General features: G+C 42.5%; 2 protein-coding genes across 3 annotated transcripts in view; both read right to left on the reverse strand.

Moving 5' to 3' along the window:
• Window positions 1–129: 129 nt before the first annotated feature.
• Window positions 130–8,323, reverse strand: pcsk1nl (proprotein convertase subtilisin/kexin type 1 inhibitor, like). The gene is made up of 5 exons (XM_079518579.1): window positions 8,194–8,323; window positions 3,308–3,551; window positions 2,510–2,678; window positions 1,913–2,035; window positions 130–940 (listed from the first exon to the last, which is right to left on the reverse strand). The coding sequence occupies exons 1-5, from the start codon at window positions 8,272–8,274 to the stop codon at window positions 562–564; spliced, it is 996 nt and encodes a 331-aa protein (XP_079374705.1). The 5' UTR covers window positions 8,275–8,323; the 3' UTR covers window positions 130–561.
• Window positions 8,324–11,056: 2,733 nt separating this feature from the next.
• The window catches only part of spats2 (spermatogenesis associated serine rich 2), a 28,463-nt gene continuing 20,769 nt past the window's right edge, over window positions 11,057–18,750 (reverse strand). For both annotated transcript variants that reach the window (XM_079518480.1, XM_079518481.1), the window contains exons 10-13: window positions 18,123–18,232; window positions 16,610–16,712; window positions 15,952–16,097; window positions 11,057–14,094 (exon numbers count right to left, since the gene is read on the reverse strand). In XM_079518480.1, the coding sequence (XP_079374606.1) occupies window positions 13,747–14,094; window positions 15,952–16,097; window positions 16,610–16,712; window positions 18,123–18,232 (707 nt within the window). In that variant the 3' untranslated portion in view covers window positions 11,057–13,746. The remainder of the gene's footprint in view (window positions 14,095–15,951; window positions 16,098–16,609; window positions 16,713–18,122; window positions 18,233–18,750) is intronic.

Raw genomic sequence — 18,750 nt, forward strand, 5'->3', positions numbered from 1 at the left:
GATAAAGAAATCTTGTTACCTTGACAACAATGCAGAAATTGTTTTGTCGAATCACTGTAAAATGACAGTGATGGACATAGATGAGTGACACTCCCACACAACAAAAGGAACCATGTAAATAAGTTATAAGTTGGACATATTTTATTTTGTTTGTTGCCTTTTGATATTTTTATGTCAGTTTTGCTACTATAGCTAAGCTAATGGTAGAGAAGATGAAATTGGAGCGGAGAAGAGGGGAGAGGAGAAGAGAGGAGATGAGGTGAAATGAGGTGAAAGGAGAAAGAGACGAGACGAGACGAGCAGAGGGTGGGGGAGAGTAGAGTGCTGCATGCTTAAAGCGTTGCATTAGCCTTACATCAAAATACAGAGTTGTGGCAGAATATGGTAGAGGTTTTCTTTAACAATCACACTGACACTGACGTACAGTGGTGATATTATCTAGACAGACACAGACTGACTGACTGACTGACGGGTTCACTTTTTATGATGCATCTACATCTCGCACTCTTCCTGGAATATCATCTCTCATCTCTTTCCTTCTCTCCATCTATCTCCCTCTCTCTATTGTATGTACTGTAGAATTTGTTGAGCCAGGAGTCTCGGATCGTAGTTCACTGCAGCTCTCCTCCTGCGCCTACGACCCCCATGATGCAGTTCATCATCCTGTTGGCCTGTTGCCATGGTATCGATTCGCTTCATCCTCTGCAGGGCTGCGGGGACAGCATCACCGTATCCCTCCTCCACCTCCTCCAACCTCTTCACCCTGAGGAGAGGCGGATCGCTGCTAGGCAACGGCGGGGCCGCGTCGTCAAGGGAACGCCGGGTCCTCCTATGGGCGGGTTCTCTGTCCGACAGGTCTGTCCTCATTGGCTGAGCAGCAGACCAACTCACCTGGCGGTTGTCGGGTCCAATGCTGGATAGTATCTTAGCAACAAGGTATCTGATCGATATACATGACAGACACACAGACATACAGAGAGGCAGACAGAACGCTGTATTACTTTAAAGTGTTGTGGCACTAACCTCAAATACCAACTTATTGACCAATTAACCGATTAAAGGGACACTTCACCCCTTTTGCAACCAGATCTTATTTTAATGATGTTTGGGATGTCTACCAAACAGAACCACTTTCTGGGGGGTTTTATGTGGGTAATACTAAAATATCAAAAAACACATATGTGTTTTTTGATATTTTAGTATTTCAAAGTGTTTACGATCTCATGGACACTGGGCTCACTTCCTTCCTGGACTACAATTCCTATAATGCTTTGGTGCACTGCTCCTCTTTGTGGATAGGGGGAGGGCTGTCTTACTGAATAGTAGTCCAGGAAGTAAGTGAGCCCAGTGTCCATGACATCACAGACCCTTTGAAATACTAAAATATCTAAAAACCCCAGGCAGGGAAGTGTTTCTTGTCTCCCAAACATCATTAAAATAGGATCTGGTTGCAAAAGGGGTGAAGTGGCCCTTTAACCAACCAAGGAACAAACTAGCTAACTACATGTAAGTTAATGTTTAACTAATACATTAAAGTAAACCATCTGACTATTACTGTGATTTATAATCTACTACATTTTAATCTAATCCATTCATATTAGTAGTTCTTCGTATCGTAGTTATGTACTCAATCTATTGGTTACCTGTATATATGTATGTATGTATATTGTTTGTATGTCTGGCCTCGTGGGGAAAGATGGTGGGTGGATGTGGATGGGGAGGATTGGGAAGGGAATTGTGGGAGAAAATATAAAAACTAAGAGTTGTATTTTCCTTTCTTTTTGTGAAACTTGCATATAATGTTATGCTCATACTCTTTGAATAAAGTTTATTTAAAAATATATATATGTAGTCGGTTAGTGTAGTCTAATACTGTTCCTGTGTAATTTCTTATCATACTATTGACACTGACCTCAGTGTCTCCTGGTCTGTTGCTCTGTCAAGTCCTGTTCCAGTTCTTTGTGCTCCAAGTCTTGCTTGCAGCCGGTCCTGTCCGATCCGATCCAGTAGAGCCTGGGCCACCTCTGGATCCATTCTGGGATCAGGGAGTCATAGGAAGGTCAGACCTGGGCTCAGACTGGCGACTGCGAGTACTAACTAACTGACCGACTCTATTCAACCACTTACTACCGACTTGGTGCCTTGCAGGTTCAAAACATGTATAGGAAAAATACATTCAAATATTCCTTGTCCAACTCAAAATGATGGCCAGACGGTGATTTACTCGTTTTGAACTTAAACAGTGCATTAATATACTGTATGTATCTGCAAACATTGGAGGTGAGAAATAAGCAATGCACTACGTAGAAGTGTTTCAGCTTTTCTCCACTCTCCATGCGTGTGTAGAGTCCATCGATCCCATAGCCCAGAGGGGACGGGAGTGTTGACTGACACTGATTGGTTAACCCCCCCACCCCTCAGAAAACATAGGTCATGATTTTGAAGGCGCTTTTTGGAAACGGCCTCAGTCCTACTCCTAAATGGGTTAACAGTGATTTAAGTCACTCACCTGTCTATTCTGGGCTGCATCCGCCAGGCGGTCTGGGGGTTTCCAATCACGTTCGTTTCATCGTAGTCTGGGGGTTCCTGGAAGTCCCCGGGTCTCTCTTCCTCTTCCTCTTCCACCAAACCCGCGCTCTTGGCCTCGTTCAGAAGGCGGAGCAAATTGGCCAGGTAGGCTGTTGATATAGATAATAAACAATATAGATGCCTCATTGGCCGCTGCAGTTCATTGGAGCGACATGCAGAGGTGCCTAACGCCGGGGCTCCACCGGGCGCGTCAGCGTCGCGTCTCCGTCACCGTCAGGGAATGTTCCCTTTTTAATCAATGAAGGGTGGCTCCACTGCCCGCGTTGCGTTGCGTTGCGTTGACGGAGACGCGACGCGTGCATTAAAATTGAACCGGTGCGTTTTTTGACGCACGCGACGGAGACGCAACGCGTCCGGTGGAGCCCTGGCGTTAGGGAAGCTGAAGGCACGCTGCGTCGCTGCCCAAGTGGCGTCACTCATGCGACTCCTCCATGTCTCTCGCTGTCACTCAATTGACTACTGGCCAATCACAGCGCGTCTTTTCTGGGACTTCCATTACACACGCGATACTTCCGCTATATATGCTTTGCAAGGAATCTCTGTAAAATTGTGCCTTCAATTTTGACACGCTCCCCAGAGCCGGAATAGGCGTCTACCTTTATATGTCTATGGGCTGTTGATTGGTTTGTTTTAAACATAACGTTTCAATTCTACTTATTTAAAAAATATATATATCTTTTTTTTTAAAGAATTAATTGAATGTGGTCTTCTTCATCACCTGCTGCCTGCTCCTCTTCCTCCTGCTGTTCCTGTCTCTGGTCGCTCTCCACCATTCGCTGTAGCGCTTGGCCCAAAGCCCGCCCCTTCCACTCCTCCGGTTGGTTGTAGAGGACTTCACGTCTCGTGGGATATGACATCATATCCGCCTCGTACGGTAGCAAATCACGGAGCTCTCTCCGCAGACGTCTGGCTCCTCCCAGTGAAGCATCAAAACCACGCCCACCACGCACTGCAGGTAAAGACTAAGAGGAAAGACAGTTGTACAATTGTACACAACCAATGATTTAGAGTGAATATAATTCATACTAGATTTTCACAATACAAGAAAAAACAACTTGAAGCCTAGTGTCCCTATTCTGGGGTGACAATAGCTGATCAACAAGCTACGTGTCTTGTAGATTAGCAATTTTCGGCGAAGATATTTAGTGTAGTGGAGCGAGGATGGGGTATAGAGCCATGGAGGACTCCGATCAGCTAAGTATAGGATAGAAGTGATTAATGCTCTCCTCTCCTCTCTTCTAGCCCTAGTGACTCACAGTGCTGAGTCACGGGAACACAAATAGATCCATACATGCATTATGCCTCTACACACAAACGCAGACACACACGTACACAGACAAACCGATTTCTCCTAGTTCGGTCATTCACAAGCCTGATTGTCTGGGTATTTAGCAGTCCGTCTACTGCCCGGTGGCCTTGTGGAAGGTTCACGGTTCGATCTGGCTTTCTGCCAGACAGTGAGGGGCAACCACAAGATGTTGGTGACATTTGGGAAACACGCCTGTGTCACGTACAGTACCAGTACTTGTACCAGTAAGCCAGCAGTGACAGTTATTCCTTAGCACTGTTACTAATGTCAAAGGTGATGTGATGAGTGATAATGTGTGGATAGATGCTCATGCTCTCCTCTGTTGTACTCATGTCTGTAGTTGTGTGCAGTTCCCTCAGGGAACAGACGGTCACACCAGGGACCAGGATGGACAGACTACCGGCACCACTAGACCGATTAGTAGATTACTGCCAATTTCTTCTGTGCTTTCTCTCTCGTCCTCCTCCTCAAATTATGGCCATATTTGGCTATTCCTTTCCAGCAAGCTGCAAGCGCAAGCTGGTGCAAGCTGCATGTCTTATACCCTGAAATGTGAATAATATTGAGGGATTCCCTTGGTCTCCTCCTGACAGCATTGCACAATCAATGTGGTGCTGATGGGTGTAGTGATTTGTGAGGTTTGGACAGAGACAGACACACCCCTGCTGTTCCAGCCTAAGTGGAGATAATTAGTCACATTTTGTCACAAAAGCCATAGACAGTCAAAAGACGTCATATTGTCATAAAAGAATCACATTTGTGTGAAGTGAGGGGCGCTCTTATCATCATACATCATCACATTCCGGCCAATCACTTTTGGCGTCCTCACTTTTCTGTCCTTTTTAAGCCCTCAGCCAATCAAATCGTATCTATGGGGTGCATACAGACACACAGATGCTATTTTTCTCCTCCCCTCTGCCAGTGGTCCGGTATTGATGATGCTGAGTCAGACCTTCGGCCCGCACTCACACAATACACAATATGCAACCCACACAGTACAATCCTTAGTGTTCATTTTACTCTGTGAAGAGTGGACAAATGGAACCAATGTACTCTGCATGTGTATTATTAACCACACACAAATCCTATTTACTTCATTCCCCCCAGTTCTATAGGTCCGCTAGAATTTCCCTCTACACCAAATCTCTCAAATAGCACATTGTACGTTGTACCGTATTTCCATTTTCTCCTAATGATCTTCCCTAGAATAAGGACACTAGGGCTGTGGAGTGGACCGTGGTTCATTAAGAATGGTGAGGACACTGCAGTTGTGTTGTTATCTCAAATCACACATCCTCTGGCTCGTCTACAAAATAATGTTAACACTAATAATACTACTAATACTATTAATATAGTGACAACGATCATTATTATGACTATTAGTAACCATTTGTGTAGACAGGAAAAACTGGAATAGAAGTTATAATAAAATCTTATGATATTATGTACCTGTTGTTACTGTGTACAGGCTGACACACACACACACACACACACACACACACACACACACACACACACACACACACACACACACACACACACACACACACACACAGGTGACCCAGAATAACCTTCAAAAACAGACGTGTGTTATGATACTTCCTTTGTCCAGGGAGGATTGTTGCCATGGCTGCCAGTGTTTCTAACGACCTGTGTTCTCCCTCCATTAATTCGATTGGCTGTGTGTGTGTGTATGCACACGCAAGCATGCATTTGTGCACACGTGCGTGTATGCGCACACAGTTTTATGTGTCTTCCCTTGGAGAAACGTCCTTTTAGTAAGGTGTTTTGCTGTGTGTGCGTGCGCGTGCGTGCTTGCGTGTTTTGCATGCATGCAGTGTGACATGTTTATGATGGAGTCATTCAGGTTCAGAGCGAAAGGGATACAGACAGACAGACAGACAGACAGACAGACAGACAGACAGACAGACAGACAGACAGACAGACAGACAGACAGACAGACAGGAAGGGAGAGAGGGAGGGAGGGAGGGAGGGAGGGAGGGAGGGAGGGAGATAAGAGATGAGGTGGAGAGAGTCATAGAAATGTGAGATTGTTTATATTGTTTGTACAGCGTTATTCAATCTCATTCACAAATAGAGAAGAGTACAAACGAGAGCCCACATTGCAATGGTTGCTATAGCAACCAGTATAAAGCGCAGGAAGCTAACATTTCTTTTATGAGAATTATTCAAACTGATGATTCCTGATTATGACTGCCTGTAGCTGAGTGCAGTTATTACTGACAAATAGCAGGCCTTAAAGCTCACAATGTGACGTGTTGTGAGTATAAAGTATAAGTATAAATAAGGCTTTAGTTAAACACTGTTAAGCCCTTTTTCTGGACCCAGGTTGTCTATACCTGGAAAAAAAAGATCTATCGTGTCGACACGTTGTGAGCTTGTAAATCTGCTACTTTTGTTTGTCTAATGTTATATGGATTCTGGGGTTCATGTGGTTAACATCAGCTGTTGATGGCCAGTGAAATCAGTATAAACTAGAAAAAGTGCCCTTCCGGGCACAGGTCTCCACCAGGAGGATAGGAGTGTGTGTGATGTTTGGCAAAATGTTTAGGAGGATTTTTTTCCCTTCATTTTGTTGAGGAAATGCAGAGCCAGATCACTCATAGCATCTCTGAGGATAGAATTCTGGATGAGCAGGACATGTGCAGCATTTTGTACAAAACGGGCCACTCCTGAAAACTTTGGAAGGCAATCTTAGCCAATCAGTGTACAATCTGAGAAATCCAACAGACTCGTCTTGATTACATGACTACAGAGATCATGTGTACCGATTTGAGGCATTTTGTTCCAAAAATGTGTTTTGCAAAAATCAACCTGTTGGTGGCGCTATAACAGGCCAATGTGAAAAGGGTGCGATATATTCCTCAGCCTAGTAAGAAAATGTGTGAAAGATTTCACGTAATTTGCATGCTGCGTTCATGATTTGAGGCTATTGTTCAAAATGGGGCAATCTTGCAAACTGTGAAAGCCAATTATAGGCAATTAGGATGGAATATGAAATATCAGACAGATCCGACTTGAGCACATGACCATAGAGATACTGTGTAACTATTTGTGAGATTTTTGGACAGAATCTGGAGGAGTAATATCAAAAAATGTGTTTTACAAAAGTCGGCCTCCTGGTGGCGCTATAAAAGGCAGATGCGGAAAATGCAGGTAAAAGGTTTGTCCTTGGCCTCTAGGGAGTGTGCATGCAACGTTTCACGCAGATCGGTGCAGTTTTAGGTAAAAAAAAATGTGAAAAGCTGCCTCATGGTGGCGCTATAACAGGCCGTTCTGGAAAATGTGGGGCAGAGGTTCATCGTTGGCATCCAGGGAGTGTGTGTGCAAAGTTTGGCATCGACCGGGTTAACGGTGCCGGAGATTAGCTGTTCACAGACGGACGGAAGGACGGAAGGAAGGACGGACACACGGACGGAGTGCAAAACATACTCTCTCCCCATGCCTTCGGCCTGGTGGAGACAATCAGGCATCAGCTGTGCTTTCTCTTTCTGTTCCTTGATGTATGTATGTATGTATGCATCCCTCTCCCTCTCTCTCTCTTTCACACTCAAACACACACACACACACACACACACACACACACACACACACACACACACACACACACACACACACACACGCACGCACACACACACACACACACGTGTGTGAATCTTGATCATTCTAACTTGATTAGTTACTAATTGTTACTGCTGGTCACTGTAGTTACGGGTTTAGTGTTGGAGTCGAAATAGACTGTTGCCTAGTGATGACGCACAAAATGTGTCCTCTCTCACACACACACACACACACACACACACACACACACACACACACACACACACACACACACACACACACACACACAATCAGAATGGCTTCATATTAGAAATAATGACATTCTACAGTATATATTCTCCAATTTAACTGTAATGTGGCATTCAGTAAAACGAAATAGCCATTTCGGAGTTTAATTTAATTTCCAACTATAGTCTCTTTTTCTTGATTCATCATTTGTGAAAGAAAACAAAAAGTAATTAATTACATTTTATAATGAGTTCTGATGCTTTAAATATAACTATGACCCACAAATGCATGTTTGGTACCTGTTTGTAGCAAACCTGTATGAGTGAGTGACAAATAAACCCTCTTGATTGAACCCTCTCTCTCTCTGTGTGTGTGTGTGTGTGTGTGTGTGTGTGTGTGTGTGTGTGTGTGTGTGTGTGTGTGTGTGTGTGTGTGTGTGTGTGTGTGCGTGTGTGCGTGGTGAGTGTGCGTTGCATGTGTCTTACCTTGGTGCTTGCTGTGTGCGCCAGCAGAATCACGGCAGCAGCAGGGATGAAGAGCAGACCCACAGTGACAGAACCCAACATTCTGACTGAGCGACCAGAATGAGGCTGTTCTGTTCAGCGACAACACACTCACACACGCACACTGCTACGCTGTGTCTGCACTGAACACTCAGGGATGGAGAGAGAGGAGAGGAGAGAGGAGGGGGGAGGGGCTGCGTGGATGAGAGAGGGAATAAGGAGAGAGGGAGGGGGAGGACTTTCACAGATGAGTTATGTAAGACATGCACTGTGACGACAGCGAGGGGGAGAGGGGGGGTCACGATTATGACATTTTGGTGGATGATTAATTGTCATTCAAATAATTGCGATTGATGATTCAACTTTTTCTTTTGCCTTGACCATTGGAACATTACATTAATATTAATACATAAATAAAAATAGCCAATCTACAAGCTCACAAGCTTACCCTCCTGGACGACAAGTGTTCCAGAGGTTTCCACCATAAGCTCTGCTGAGCTGCAGATGGTTGAAGCCCTCCATCAGGTAACCAGAGAATGGGCCCCTTTACAGAAGATGGCCTCCATGGTTCCTGAAATACAAGATGCTCTGTCAAGAACACAGACAGACAGACAGACAGACATACAGAATTGTACAGGGTCCACGTCGTAAAGTTCTCCTGCATTCCGATCCATTATGATCTTCCAGTGATCCAGTTGTTACATAGTTGGTTCTTATATCCAGCTGTGTAACATAACAACACTGCTTCACTTCACTAAACGAGGAGTGTCAGAAACCGGTGTTGATTGCTACGCCCTCACATCTCATCGCCACCTCATCTCCTTCCTCTGGGTCAAGGGGAGGAGCGGCCGGTCCTATAGTGAGGGACACGAGAGGATGGAAAAAGAGCGGAATAAGGCCACATGGGCTGCCAAGTTGTTATAGCTATACCCCTCTGTGGATTCATCTATAATCCTATGATTGATATACGTATATGGGCCTTTAAAAATGGGTTGCCACGCAAAGGGTGAAATCCCCCAAAGCAGGAGAAAAGAAATGGTCACATAAAAAGGAGTCCCCTGCAGAATGCAGGAGAGTTGGGCAGGTATGCTGAGGGGGCATGAAAATGGCGAGGGGGCACATCAACTTTATATAGTAAAACAATATGTACATAAAACTTCAGATCAGAAATTGTAGCTGAGAGTGCCAGGCAGTCCTGACTTTGTCCTATAGTGACTTTAATTAGGAACTGAATAAACACTGCCTCGTTAATAGTAAAGGTGTTAACCTTTTTTGTTTTATTCCTGTTTTTGTATATATTTTTTCTGACCTCAATTGCACCCAAAAAACCTTCAGTGGATTGGTCTGATGATCTACCTGTGGAGTCTGGACGGTGATGTCACAGTCCACAAATCCAGCCCCCTCTCCTCCCTGCCCCTCCCCTATGCTTCAGCCCCTAAAAGAAAAACTATTTAAACAATGAAAAATTAATTATTCCAAATTCTTATCTTTGAAGACTTCTGCAGTCATATCCAATCGTTTATTCAGGAGTAGTTAAGAGGGATCTTTATCTGTGTCGTTTCAACCATATTTCAATATATCCCAAATAAGCATTTTGGATCTTGACTGTTTAACAGCCTTTGTATTGAGTTTGTGCTTGAAATGTACTGTAATTCTGCAAACTGTTAATAAATTCTTCAATCAATCAATGTTAAACATGAGCGGACTGCTGAAGGACTTTTCAAAGACAAGGATAGGTTACCCTCTGCTGGCCGCATTTGGTATTGTATTCCTGAACTAACTCATTAGTATACTACTGCTGTACGTCACTGTGAGCAACAACTATAGTGAAGTCCCAGCACACCAAGTAAAGTAAGTGGAGGATTCTGATATAACGGTTCCCATAAATATTAGGTCCTGCAGCTAATGGAAGCCACCACCTGATATCCACTCTATTCTCCCTTATTTGAGAATGGATAAGGTATTGTCTGGATAAAACAAATACAACTTCACCCATCTTGGACAGTGTTCCTTTAACTGCACTCTCGGACATCAGAGACACTGGGCTCACTGCTAAGATCTAAAACCACTGACTTATTACACACAGACCCTCAGGAAAGTGTTCTAAATCTTCTAAACGTCATTAACATGTATATTTTTGCAAAAAGGGTGAAGTGTCCCTTTAAACCAATCAATGACTGAGGAACATCATATCTTCTGCCCATCAATGCTACAGACACAATTTGACTCGAGGCGGACCAGCCCAATGGCCTTGTGGTTAAGAGTATCTGTGTGAGATTGGGAGGTTGAGGGTTCACAACTGAACCATACTAAAAAGGATGCCTACCTGCAGCTTGGTACTCCACATCAAGGGTTTTGTTGGGTGTTAAGTCAGTCCCTGGCTGGGACATACCAACTAGTGTCACGCCATGTATTTACATCAAGCTGCCTCACGCTACAGAAACAGGAAAGCTCTTGACCTATGGGTCACATGACTCAGGACCCATTGGTTCCCAAGGCTAGTTAGTTACTTCTGGGAGACCCAGAGGTCCATATCATATTTAACTTAAGTTTCTGTTTGGTATATTATTAAGATAATGAAGGATAAGCTATTACAAAGATATTTTAAACATCATGAGCGGCTTTTAAACATCTTGAGTAAACAAAATTTGAAAAGCATAAAAGAACTGACCCAGTATGCAGTATTGATTGATATATAAAGGATTCAACTACTTCTAATTAATAAATCCTTCACTAATAAAATGGCTGTTGAGAAAAACTCACATATGTGCACAAATGTGCACGCAGCACACTGGTATGCATGGTAACCAAGGTCAGAACACCTTCAACATCATCATTCTGGAAGTATTGCAAACTGTTTTATTTTGTAAATGAAACGTGTGCCATTCAGTGAGGAGGGAGAAAGACAGGGCAAAGGGATGAAAACATTGTTCATACTGCGTCGCACAACAGGTGTCGCTCACAGACAAGTGACAGACGCAGTGCACAACACTGTATAAACTCTGCTCTATGGGGGAAGGGAAGATGTCTTTGGTCCATATCTGGGGTGAAAAGGGGTCAAATGAATTGGGAGACAAGAAAAGGCACTTAAGTTTACAGTTGTCTCTGTTTTTTGAACAGAACATGGACATAAAGGACTACTGGAAGGATGGACAGTTGTCTCACATGTTTTTGAACAGAACATGGATATGAACTACTGGAAGAATGAACAAACATGAATATCACATACAAAATGCCCCATGTTGTGAGCACAAAATTATATAGCTACATAAAGTATATACAGTAATAATGATTCAGAACGATAAACAAAAGTGGGCGTAACAAAGATGAACGTCTTTTACGCCCGATTTATACGTAGTTATAAAAGGTGTCGCTCACCAAAAATAGCCAATCCACAAGCTAGCTATGACGCGTTGTGAGCTGGGAGGTTGGCTATTTTCGCCCCACAAAACAATGTATAAATCAAGCATTATTCTACATTTTCCCAGTTGTAAAACAATCACATGAGTCTCCTTTTTTTCTCTTTTTTGTGGCATCTTTCTTTTTTTTAAACGGGCTGTGGAAAGAAGGCAACAACTTGGAAACGATGAAATTATTTCTTTGGCGATAAACCTAAATATTATAAGTTTGGAATGTAAAAACAAAACAAAAGTGACATTGTTTGGTTGAAATAAAGTTACCCAGGTTTCAAAACCTCACAGCAACAAAGTAAAAGAGGGAGCAGAACACACACAAACACACCCCTCTGAAGACAGTATTAAATGAGGATGCAGCGGTAATGTAATGATTGGTTTCACGCTATAACCTTGCAGTTCCAACATTATGATGCACATTACTACAAAGATGAGTCTGTCCATTTTGCTCGCAGGCCATGTAGAAGGAACAACAATGAGGTAAAGAACCAGCGTTTTGTTCACATACTGTAGTGTAGACACCACAGAAGAGATGCAGCCCCAACTACAAATCGCCACGCATCAAGACTTGACAGCTAATAGAAGAGACTGTCAAACCACAGTTTGACAAAAGCATCAATTCGATTGGATCAGTTTGACTTTTTTTTTTATAGATTTGAATTAAAGTGAGAAGAGAACACATAAGATCTTAACCATTTAAATCCTATATACTTTGTTAAGTATATAGGGCTATTTTCTGCGAATGTTCGACCCATAATAGGGACGACAGAGTTTATGTGGTTAAGTTTCTACTTATCGGTACCTTCTCTGCGGCGTGCACAAACGCCCTGCTCTACGAGTACCGTGTTACACCGCCATCTGTGTTCCCAGAAAGGCAAAGGTGAAGTTGCTCTGTGACTAAGCGACGCCGTCGTACGACGGATTATAAATTAGACTTTAAAGGCGAGCTTTTCGTTTATATGCTGTTTGTGTGTGTGCAAATCAAACACAAATGGCAAAAACTAAAAAAAAAGGGGAAAAAGAAATCCCACGTGGCAAAAGTCCAGTCTGTCCAAATGACAACTCTTGGACAGGTTAAACATCGCTTTCTCGTCAGCCTCGACAACTGTGACGTTAGCAAAAAGGCAACGAGCTAACTCTAAAGTATCCAATTACAATAAAGAATGAGACGGAACAATTGCCAACATAAAATATAACCTGTTGGCCGAGAGCATGGGAATCACTGAAGCTATTTGTAAATTATCGTAAAGATATTTTACACAATCTCTGAATCACAGTTTGATATTTGATATTTGTCTTTACTCTAAAAGACGACAAGACCATCTGTAGTGTTGACTGAAAGTCTGTTCTATTGGCGACAAAAAGCTCCCCTTTGATGCTACTACTAAGAATGCACTTCCAATGTACGTTCTAAGGCTAAAGAACTCTAATTAAATCAGTTTATGAAAACAAATTAAAGTGATTGGGGTCATGCATCGAGATGATGCGCCACAGCGGTAGAAACTACTAAGAGATTCATACTTAAGTTGATTGGAAGTAATTATGTCAGCAGTACAATCCTCAGTGTTAATTAAAGCATTTGTAAATTTGAGACGTACAAATGTAACCAAATGGACCTGTACATTTGCACTCTTTTGAACACTTTTTACAATTTTCTACAACAATGACATGTCCAATAAAGGTACGCCAGGGTGATAAAGTGGTTTAAATTAACACTCAGGATTTCCCAGTGTGAATCGTTAACCGTTTTCTGGGAAGCGAAGAGGAATGGAACGTCAGAGATCGCGCAGCAACGAGATCGCTATAGGACAAAAGCAGGGTTTCTATCGAAACGACGACGATGGAATGATACAAAAGTAGCATCTAATCAGCTTATAACGCCAAAAAGAAGCTACACTTTATTATAAGAGAATAATAATAATAACGAGAACTTTTCAAGTTTGAAGGATGAACAGGTTTTTTTTTTTTCGATGCAGAGGTGGCACTACAGCTCAAACTGACAAAAATATGTAAACTCGTATTTTCTATTCTTCATTGAAAGGAGTTAGTAGGACGACGGGGGGTGTGCGGGCGAGGGGAGGGGGTTAGTGGGTGGTGGTGGTGTTGGTGGGGGATGCCGGGGTCAAGGGCAGTGCGCCCGCGGGGGCCTCTGGGGAAGCCCGTTGGAAGCGGCGGAGGAGGAGGAGCGGTCTTGGCGATTGTTGTAGGAGGACGTAGAAGAGGAGGAGGAAGTAGAAGACGGATTCTGGGGACCTCTGGAGTTGCTGTTGGCGTACTGGGAGGAGGCGGGGCCGCCGTCGCCCCCCGGACCACCACTGCTGCTGTTGTTGCTCCCGTTGCCGTGGTAGCCGCGGTAATGGGAGCGGTTGGGGTTCCTGTCATGGTAGGAGGAGCCGCCGTTGTAGCGATGGCCGCCGCCGCCGGAGTGATAGCCCGGGCCCTGGAAGGTGCGTCTGTTCCCTTGGAAAATCTGAGGAGGTAGGCGTGATTTATCATAGTTATTTATCATCATCGATAACACCCTTTATTTTCAAACTAGAGACACATTCAAACTATTTAACCCCTCATCGTAAGATGAATAGCAAAAATATATGTACATATAAGCTCGTTTTGTTTTTGAGGGCCCTCCTATGGCCAGCTTTGTGTGTACCAAATTTGAGGTGATTTGATTGGCTGAGCACGGAATGTGATTTATGATAATCTATGACAATAAAAGCACCCTCACTTCACACGAGTGCGATTCTTTAAAAAAACATTGACATTTCTTGAAAATGTGTGGTACTTTTTGAAAATCATGGACATTTTTGCCCAGAATAGGGATGCCAGCTTTTGATAGGTTTTATAATAATAATAAAGGTTTAATAATTAATTAACAATAAACTTAATGAGGCGTTAAACAGAAAATTAACATAATTCAATTGTAGAAATAAAAACATGTGCCTTCTACACAGTTTACAAAATGTTCTCAAAGTGGGGTCCAGGGATCCCCAAAGTTCCTTGAGGGGATTACTTACTTGAGGGGATTACTTACAAATGCACAGCATGCGTATAGACCAGGCCACTCTACTAGCACTGCATTAGTGCACATGACTAATGGTTAAAATCTATGGATGACAGCTTACTAGTCGGGGCTGTGCTCCTGGACTTTACTGCTGCTTTTGATGTCATTGATCATAGCATTCTCATTGCTAAACTCAAATGTTATAGTTTCTCACCCTTACCGCTGACGTGGATTGAGAGCTACCTCTTTGGCAGAAAACTGAGTGTATTTTTTTTAATGGAAGTTATTCATAAAAATGATAAATGATTTACCTTGTGTTGTTAAAAATGAAATAAATTTGAATTATGTATGCTGATGACTCTACATTGTTTTGTGCATCACCAACTTCAGTTGAGCTGAAAGAGAATCTTCAGGTTGAGTTGAATAACATCACCACATGGTAAGAATGAACAAGCTAGTATTAAATATTGCCAAAACTAAATCCATTGTATTTGGGAGTAGGAACGCTCTTGCTGATGCCACTGCACTTGATTTACTTGTAGATGGGATATCAGTTGAGCAGGTAACTAAGGTCAAATTACTGGGTGTGAAACTAGATAATTTATTGTCTTGGTCTGATCAGATTGTTTCGAAGATGTGAAGGGGCATTGCAATTTCAAGGAAATGCTCTGCTTATGTTCCATCTTCTGTCATGAATGATGTTGTTCGGTCACTAGTCTTATCACACCTGGACTATTGCCCTGTTATTTGGTCAAGTGCTGTTGAGAAACCTTTAAAGAAACTTCAAATTGCTCAGAACAGAGCAGCCCGATTGGTTCTTAATTGTTCTTTCCGTACCGATGTGGGTGAAATGCATAGACAATTATCATGGTTAACCGTAGAGGTGAAATTACAATATTGTCTTTTGATGCATATTGTTTTTTGTTCATGCATAATGTTATTTGGAAGAACACACCGCACTTCTTTCACAAACAGATATTATATACAGGTTTCTGTCATGAACATTATATACAGGTTTCTGTCGTGAACATTACACCCGTCAAGTGAGCTCAGGTCATCTGGTGGTGCCAAACCACAACCAAAATAGTATGAAGAGAACTGTTCTACATAGAGCTTTTTCAGCTTGGAATATGCTCCCTTTAAAATCTGAGATATACCAGAAGCAGATTTTCTTCTAAATCCAGGGGCTTCCCAGCTAAATGTTTGGTAACTCTTGAGAGGGTACACGCGGAACCAAATGGACATGTGTGCACTAACGATTAGTAAACTAAATCCTTGAATGAAAACAGTTTGAGAATCACTGTAATAGATGATGAAAACAATCACCTGTTTGGCGGGTGGAGGGCGGTGCTCGCTGGAGGGTTGAGGCTGGGATGGAGGTGCAGGTGCTTCCACCAACGCTGGACTGGTGACGGACGAGGAAGTCGAGCTGCAGCGAGAGCGGGTGGAGTAGCCCGTCCGTGGGTGGTACACTGTATGACATGACATCCACAATTCATACACTGTATGACATGACATCCACAATTCATACACATGACATCCACAATGCATACACTGTATGACATGACATCCACAATGCATACACTGTATGACATGACATCCACAATTCATACACTGTATGACATTTGAATACTTTTGAAAAAGTGTTCAGACTGGTCACATACATTATATAAACATGCCCCAAAATAGGCAAATATTGAAACCAATTTAAGTCTGTCTGCAGGTTTTCTAAATATCGAACCCAATATAAAGTATTAAAGAAGAGCTTGTGACTGAATAATGTGTTCCATTGGAACACAGGTTCTTTTTTGCGTGTGTTTTTTCTCCTCTCTTATAATAATGGTTTTGGACTGGGTTTGGGTTTCCACTCACCAGCAATGATATACTATTAACTCTCAGGCCAGACAATCCAGAAAACATGTACAGCTTCTTCCTACAAATTATGATCAATTCATATTTAATCAAGGAGACGGAGCTACTGTACCTGATCCAAACCCTATAATGTTGGACTTCAGCGGTTCAATCTCAAACGTGAATCTCAGGGCTTTCCCAAGGTCCTCGTCATATTTACGTTCACTCACAAAGTGCTGAAAAATAAAGACATGATCAGTGACAAGTTGGGTGCAATGCTGTGCAATACAGATTGTGCATTACATTCAGAGGTGATACAATGCTTTCAGACTGTGGGGGAAAATGGGGAGCGAGTCCTTACCGCAGGGGGGGAGTTTATTCCCCATTATGGGCATAACACTTTTCTCCTCCGATAGTCAGAATTTATCTTAACGTTTATTATTCATATTGGATGATTCTGTTGGGGTTATTACTACATTGACTTATTCTATGCTTGTATTATTCAATTTAGGTGGTTTTCACTGTCTGGAACTGTGATCTCGCAAGTCTCGCAAAAACTGATCTTGTAAACGAAGAGGTTGCTCACACCTGATTCAAATAGCACTATAGCATTTCAGTACCAACAGTCATCAGCAGAGGGAGCCAATTTCCACTTCAGATGTGTGCATTTTACAGCACACACACATTATGTGTGTCAAAAACAAAACAAATGTCCCACTTTTTCAGCTGAAAAGTTTCATTCAGTGTGACTGTCACAGCGAAAGACAGAAATGAAGGAATGAGAAGAAATTAGATAGTTTATAGCAAAGGGAACAGGTCGATCAGGGAGCATCTGAAATTAGTTTGTAATCTTTAAATATCATGAACAGAATAAAATATCATGAACAGAATAATTGATCTTGATTGTGTTTCATCATGAATGTTTGTGTACAAGTGTAACCATATATTTGTTTGATTGAATACTTTAACATGATATGACATATTATATCCAATAACCCTAGTGTCCCTATTCTAGGGTGAACATTCTGTGAAAGTTAAAGATCTACGCTAAAGATCACATCGTGATCTTGAGCTTGTAGATCGGCAATTTTCAGCGAAGATATTTGGTGTTAAGGGAAATAGTAAATACAAGCGGATCTAGTATAGATCTGGTATACATCCAAATACATACTGTAGGTAAACATTTCACTGTGTACACACGTACAGTACAAAGTACTACAGGAACATGTACAGCACACCAGTGGCCGGATGTTCCCTTATAATAAAAAGCAGCATATGGAGGACCTTAGCCAACTACACTGATCATCTGGCCTAAACAGACAGAGAACAACTAGATTATAATAAGATCTGTCCCCGGAACCTGGGCCGGCTGTGGGAAGGACTGCCCTACCAGGTAGGGCAATATATTGATAAATGATATCGGTATTGCGATATGAAACTAGATATCGTCTGGGATATGGCATAAGTGTTGTGTTGTCATCACTTAAGTCTTGTTTTAGACTAAAATTGTCTAAAAGCTCAAAATGTGTTATTTCTAATCAATGATGACAAAATTATAGTGTCAATTTTAATAGATTGTCCATATATCCCATTCCCGCAACCAAGTGAGCAACTGGGGCGCCCCACTGATCTGCGTATGCATTTACCTTGATGTCAGCGCGCAGTTCACTCAACTGGTCCTCTGACATGGAGGCTGACTGGTCCGTCAATCGGCGCAGTTCCTCTGCCTTCTTATGACGACCATCCAAACTGGCCACTGAAATAAAGTTGAAAAAGACAGTGACTCACACACTGCGGTCAATCAATAATTTACTGGGAACAATAGTGCAGGAGTCACTATATTTTTGTTATGTTACAGTCGATGCTGGCTTTGGACTCAAGGTAATTGATGCATGCGTGTTGTTTACCCGTGAACTACTGAAATGCAATCGCAAAATGTGACCTTTCACAGACTCAGACTGCGAGTGGTTCAGATCTCCATAACATCTGCAGAAGTTTTGGTATCTTGGCACCGTAAAGTAGTATTTGGGTGTGAAACAACATCAGGAGTGCAGGCTATCTTTTCAAAATCACTTAAATTCTGGTTATGGTCCCATTTAGCCACACGCACAGACGCAGGCACACACTGCAGACTACTGTAGTGTGTAGACTATTAGAATTCAGAATTCTACAGCTTGTTGAAACTCAGCTTCTTTAATGTTCCCTATTTCACAGAGTCGAATTCCAACTGGATTATCTAGCAAACCATCAAATGATGTCTAGTAATAAACGATT

The sequence above is a fragment of the Electrona antarctica genome (genome assembly GCF_951216825.1).
Source record: "Electrona antarctica genome assembly, chromosome: 2".
Taxonomy (NCBI): domain Eukaryota; kingdom Metazoa; phylum Chordata; class Actinopteri; order Myctophiformes; family Myctophidae; genus Electrona; species Electrona antarctica.

Bases quoted from the DNA above. Each gene is read 5' to 3' on its own strand.
- pcsk1nl (XM_079518579.1), bottom strand. From the start codon at position 8,274: ATGTTGGGTTCTGTCACTGTGGGTCTGCTCTTCATCCCTGCTGCTGCC. The intron at 3,552-8,193 runs GTAAGACACATG...CTTTCCTCTTAG, and splicing joins CGCACACAGCAAGCACCAAG to TCTTTACCTGCAGTGCGTGG. The intron at 2,679-3,307 runs GTGATGAAGAAG...CTATATCAACAG, and splicing joins GGAAGAGGAGCAGGCAGCAG to CCTACCTGGCCAATTTGCTC.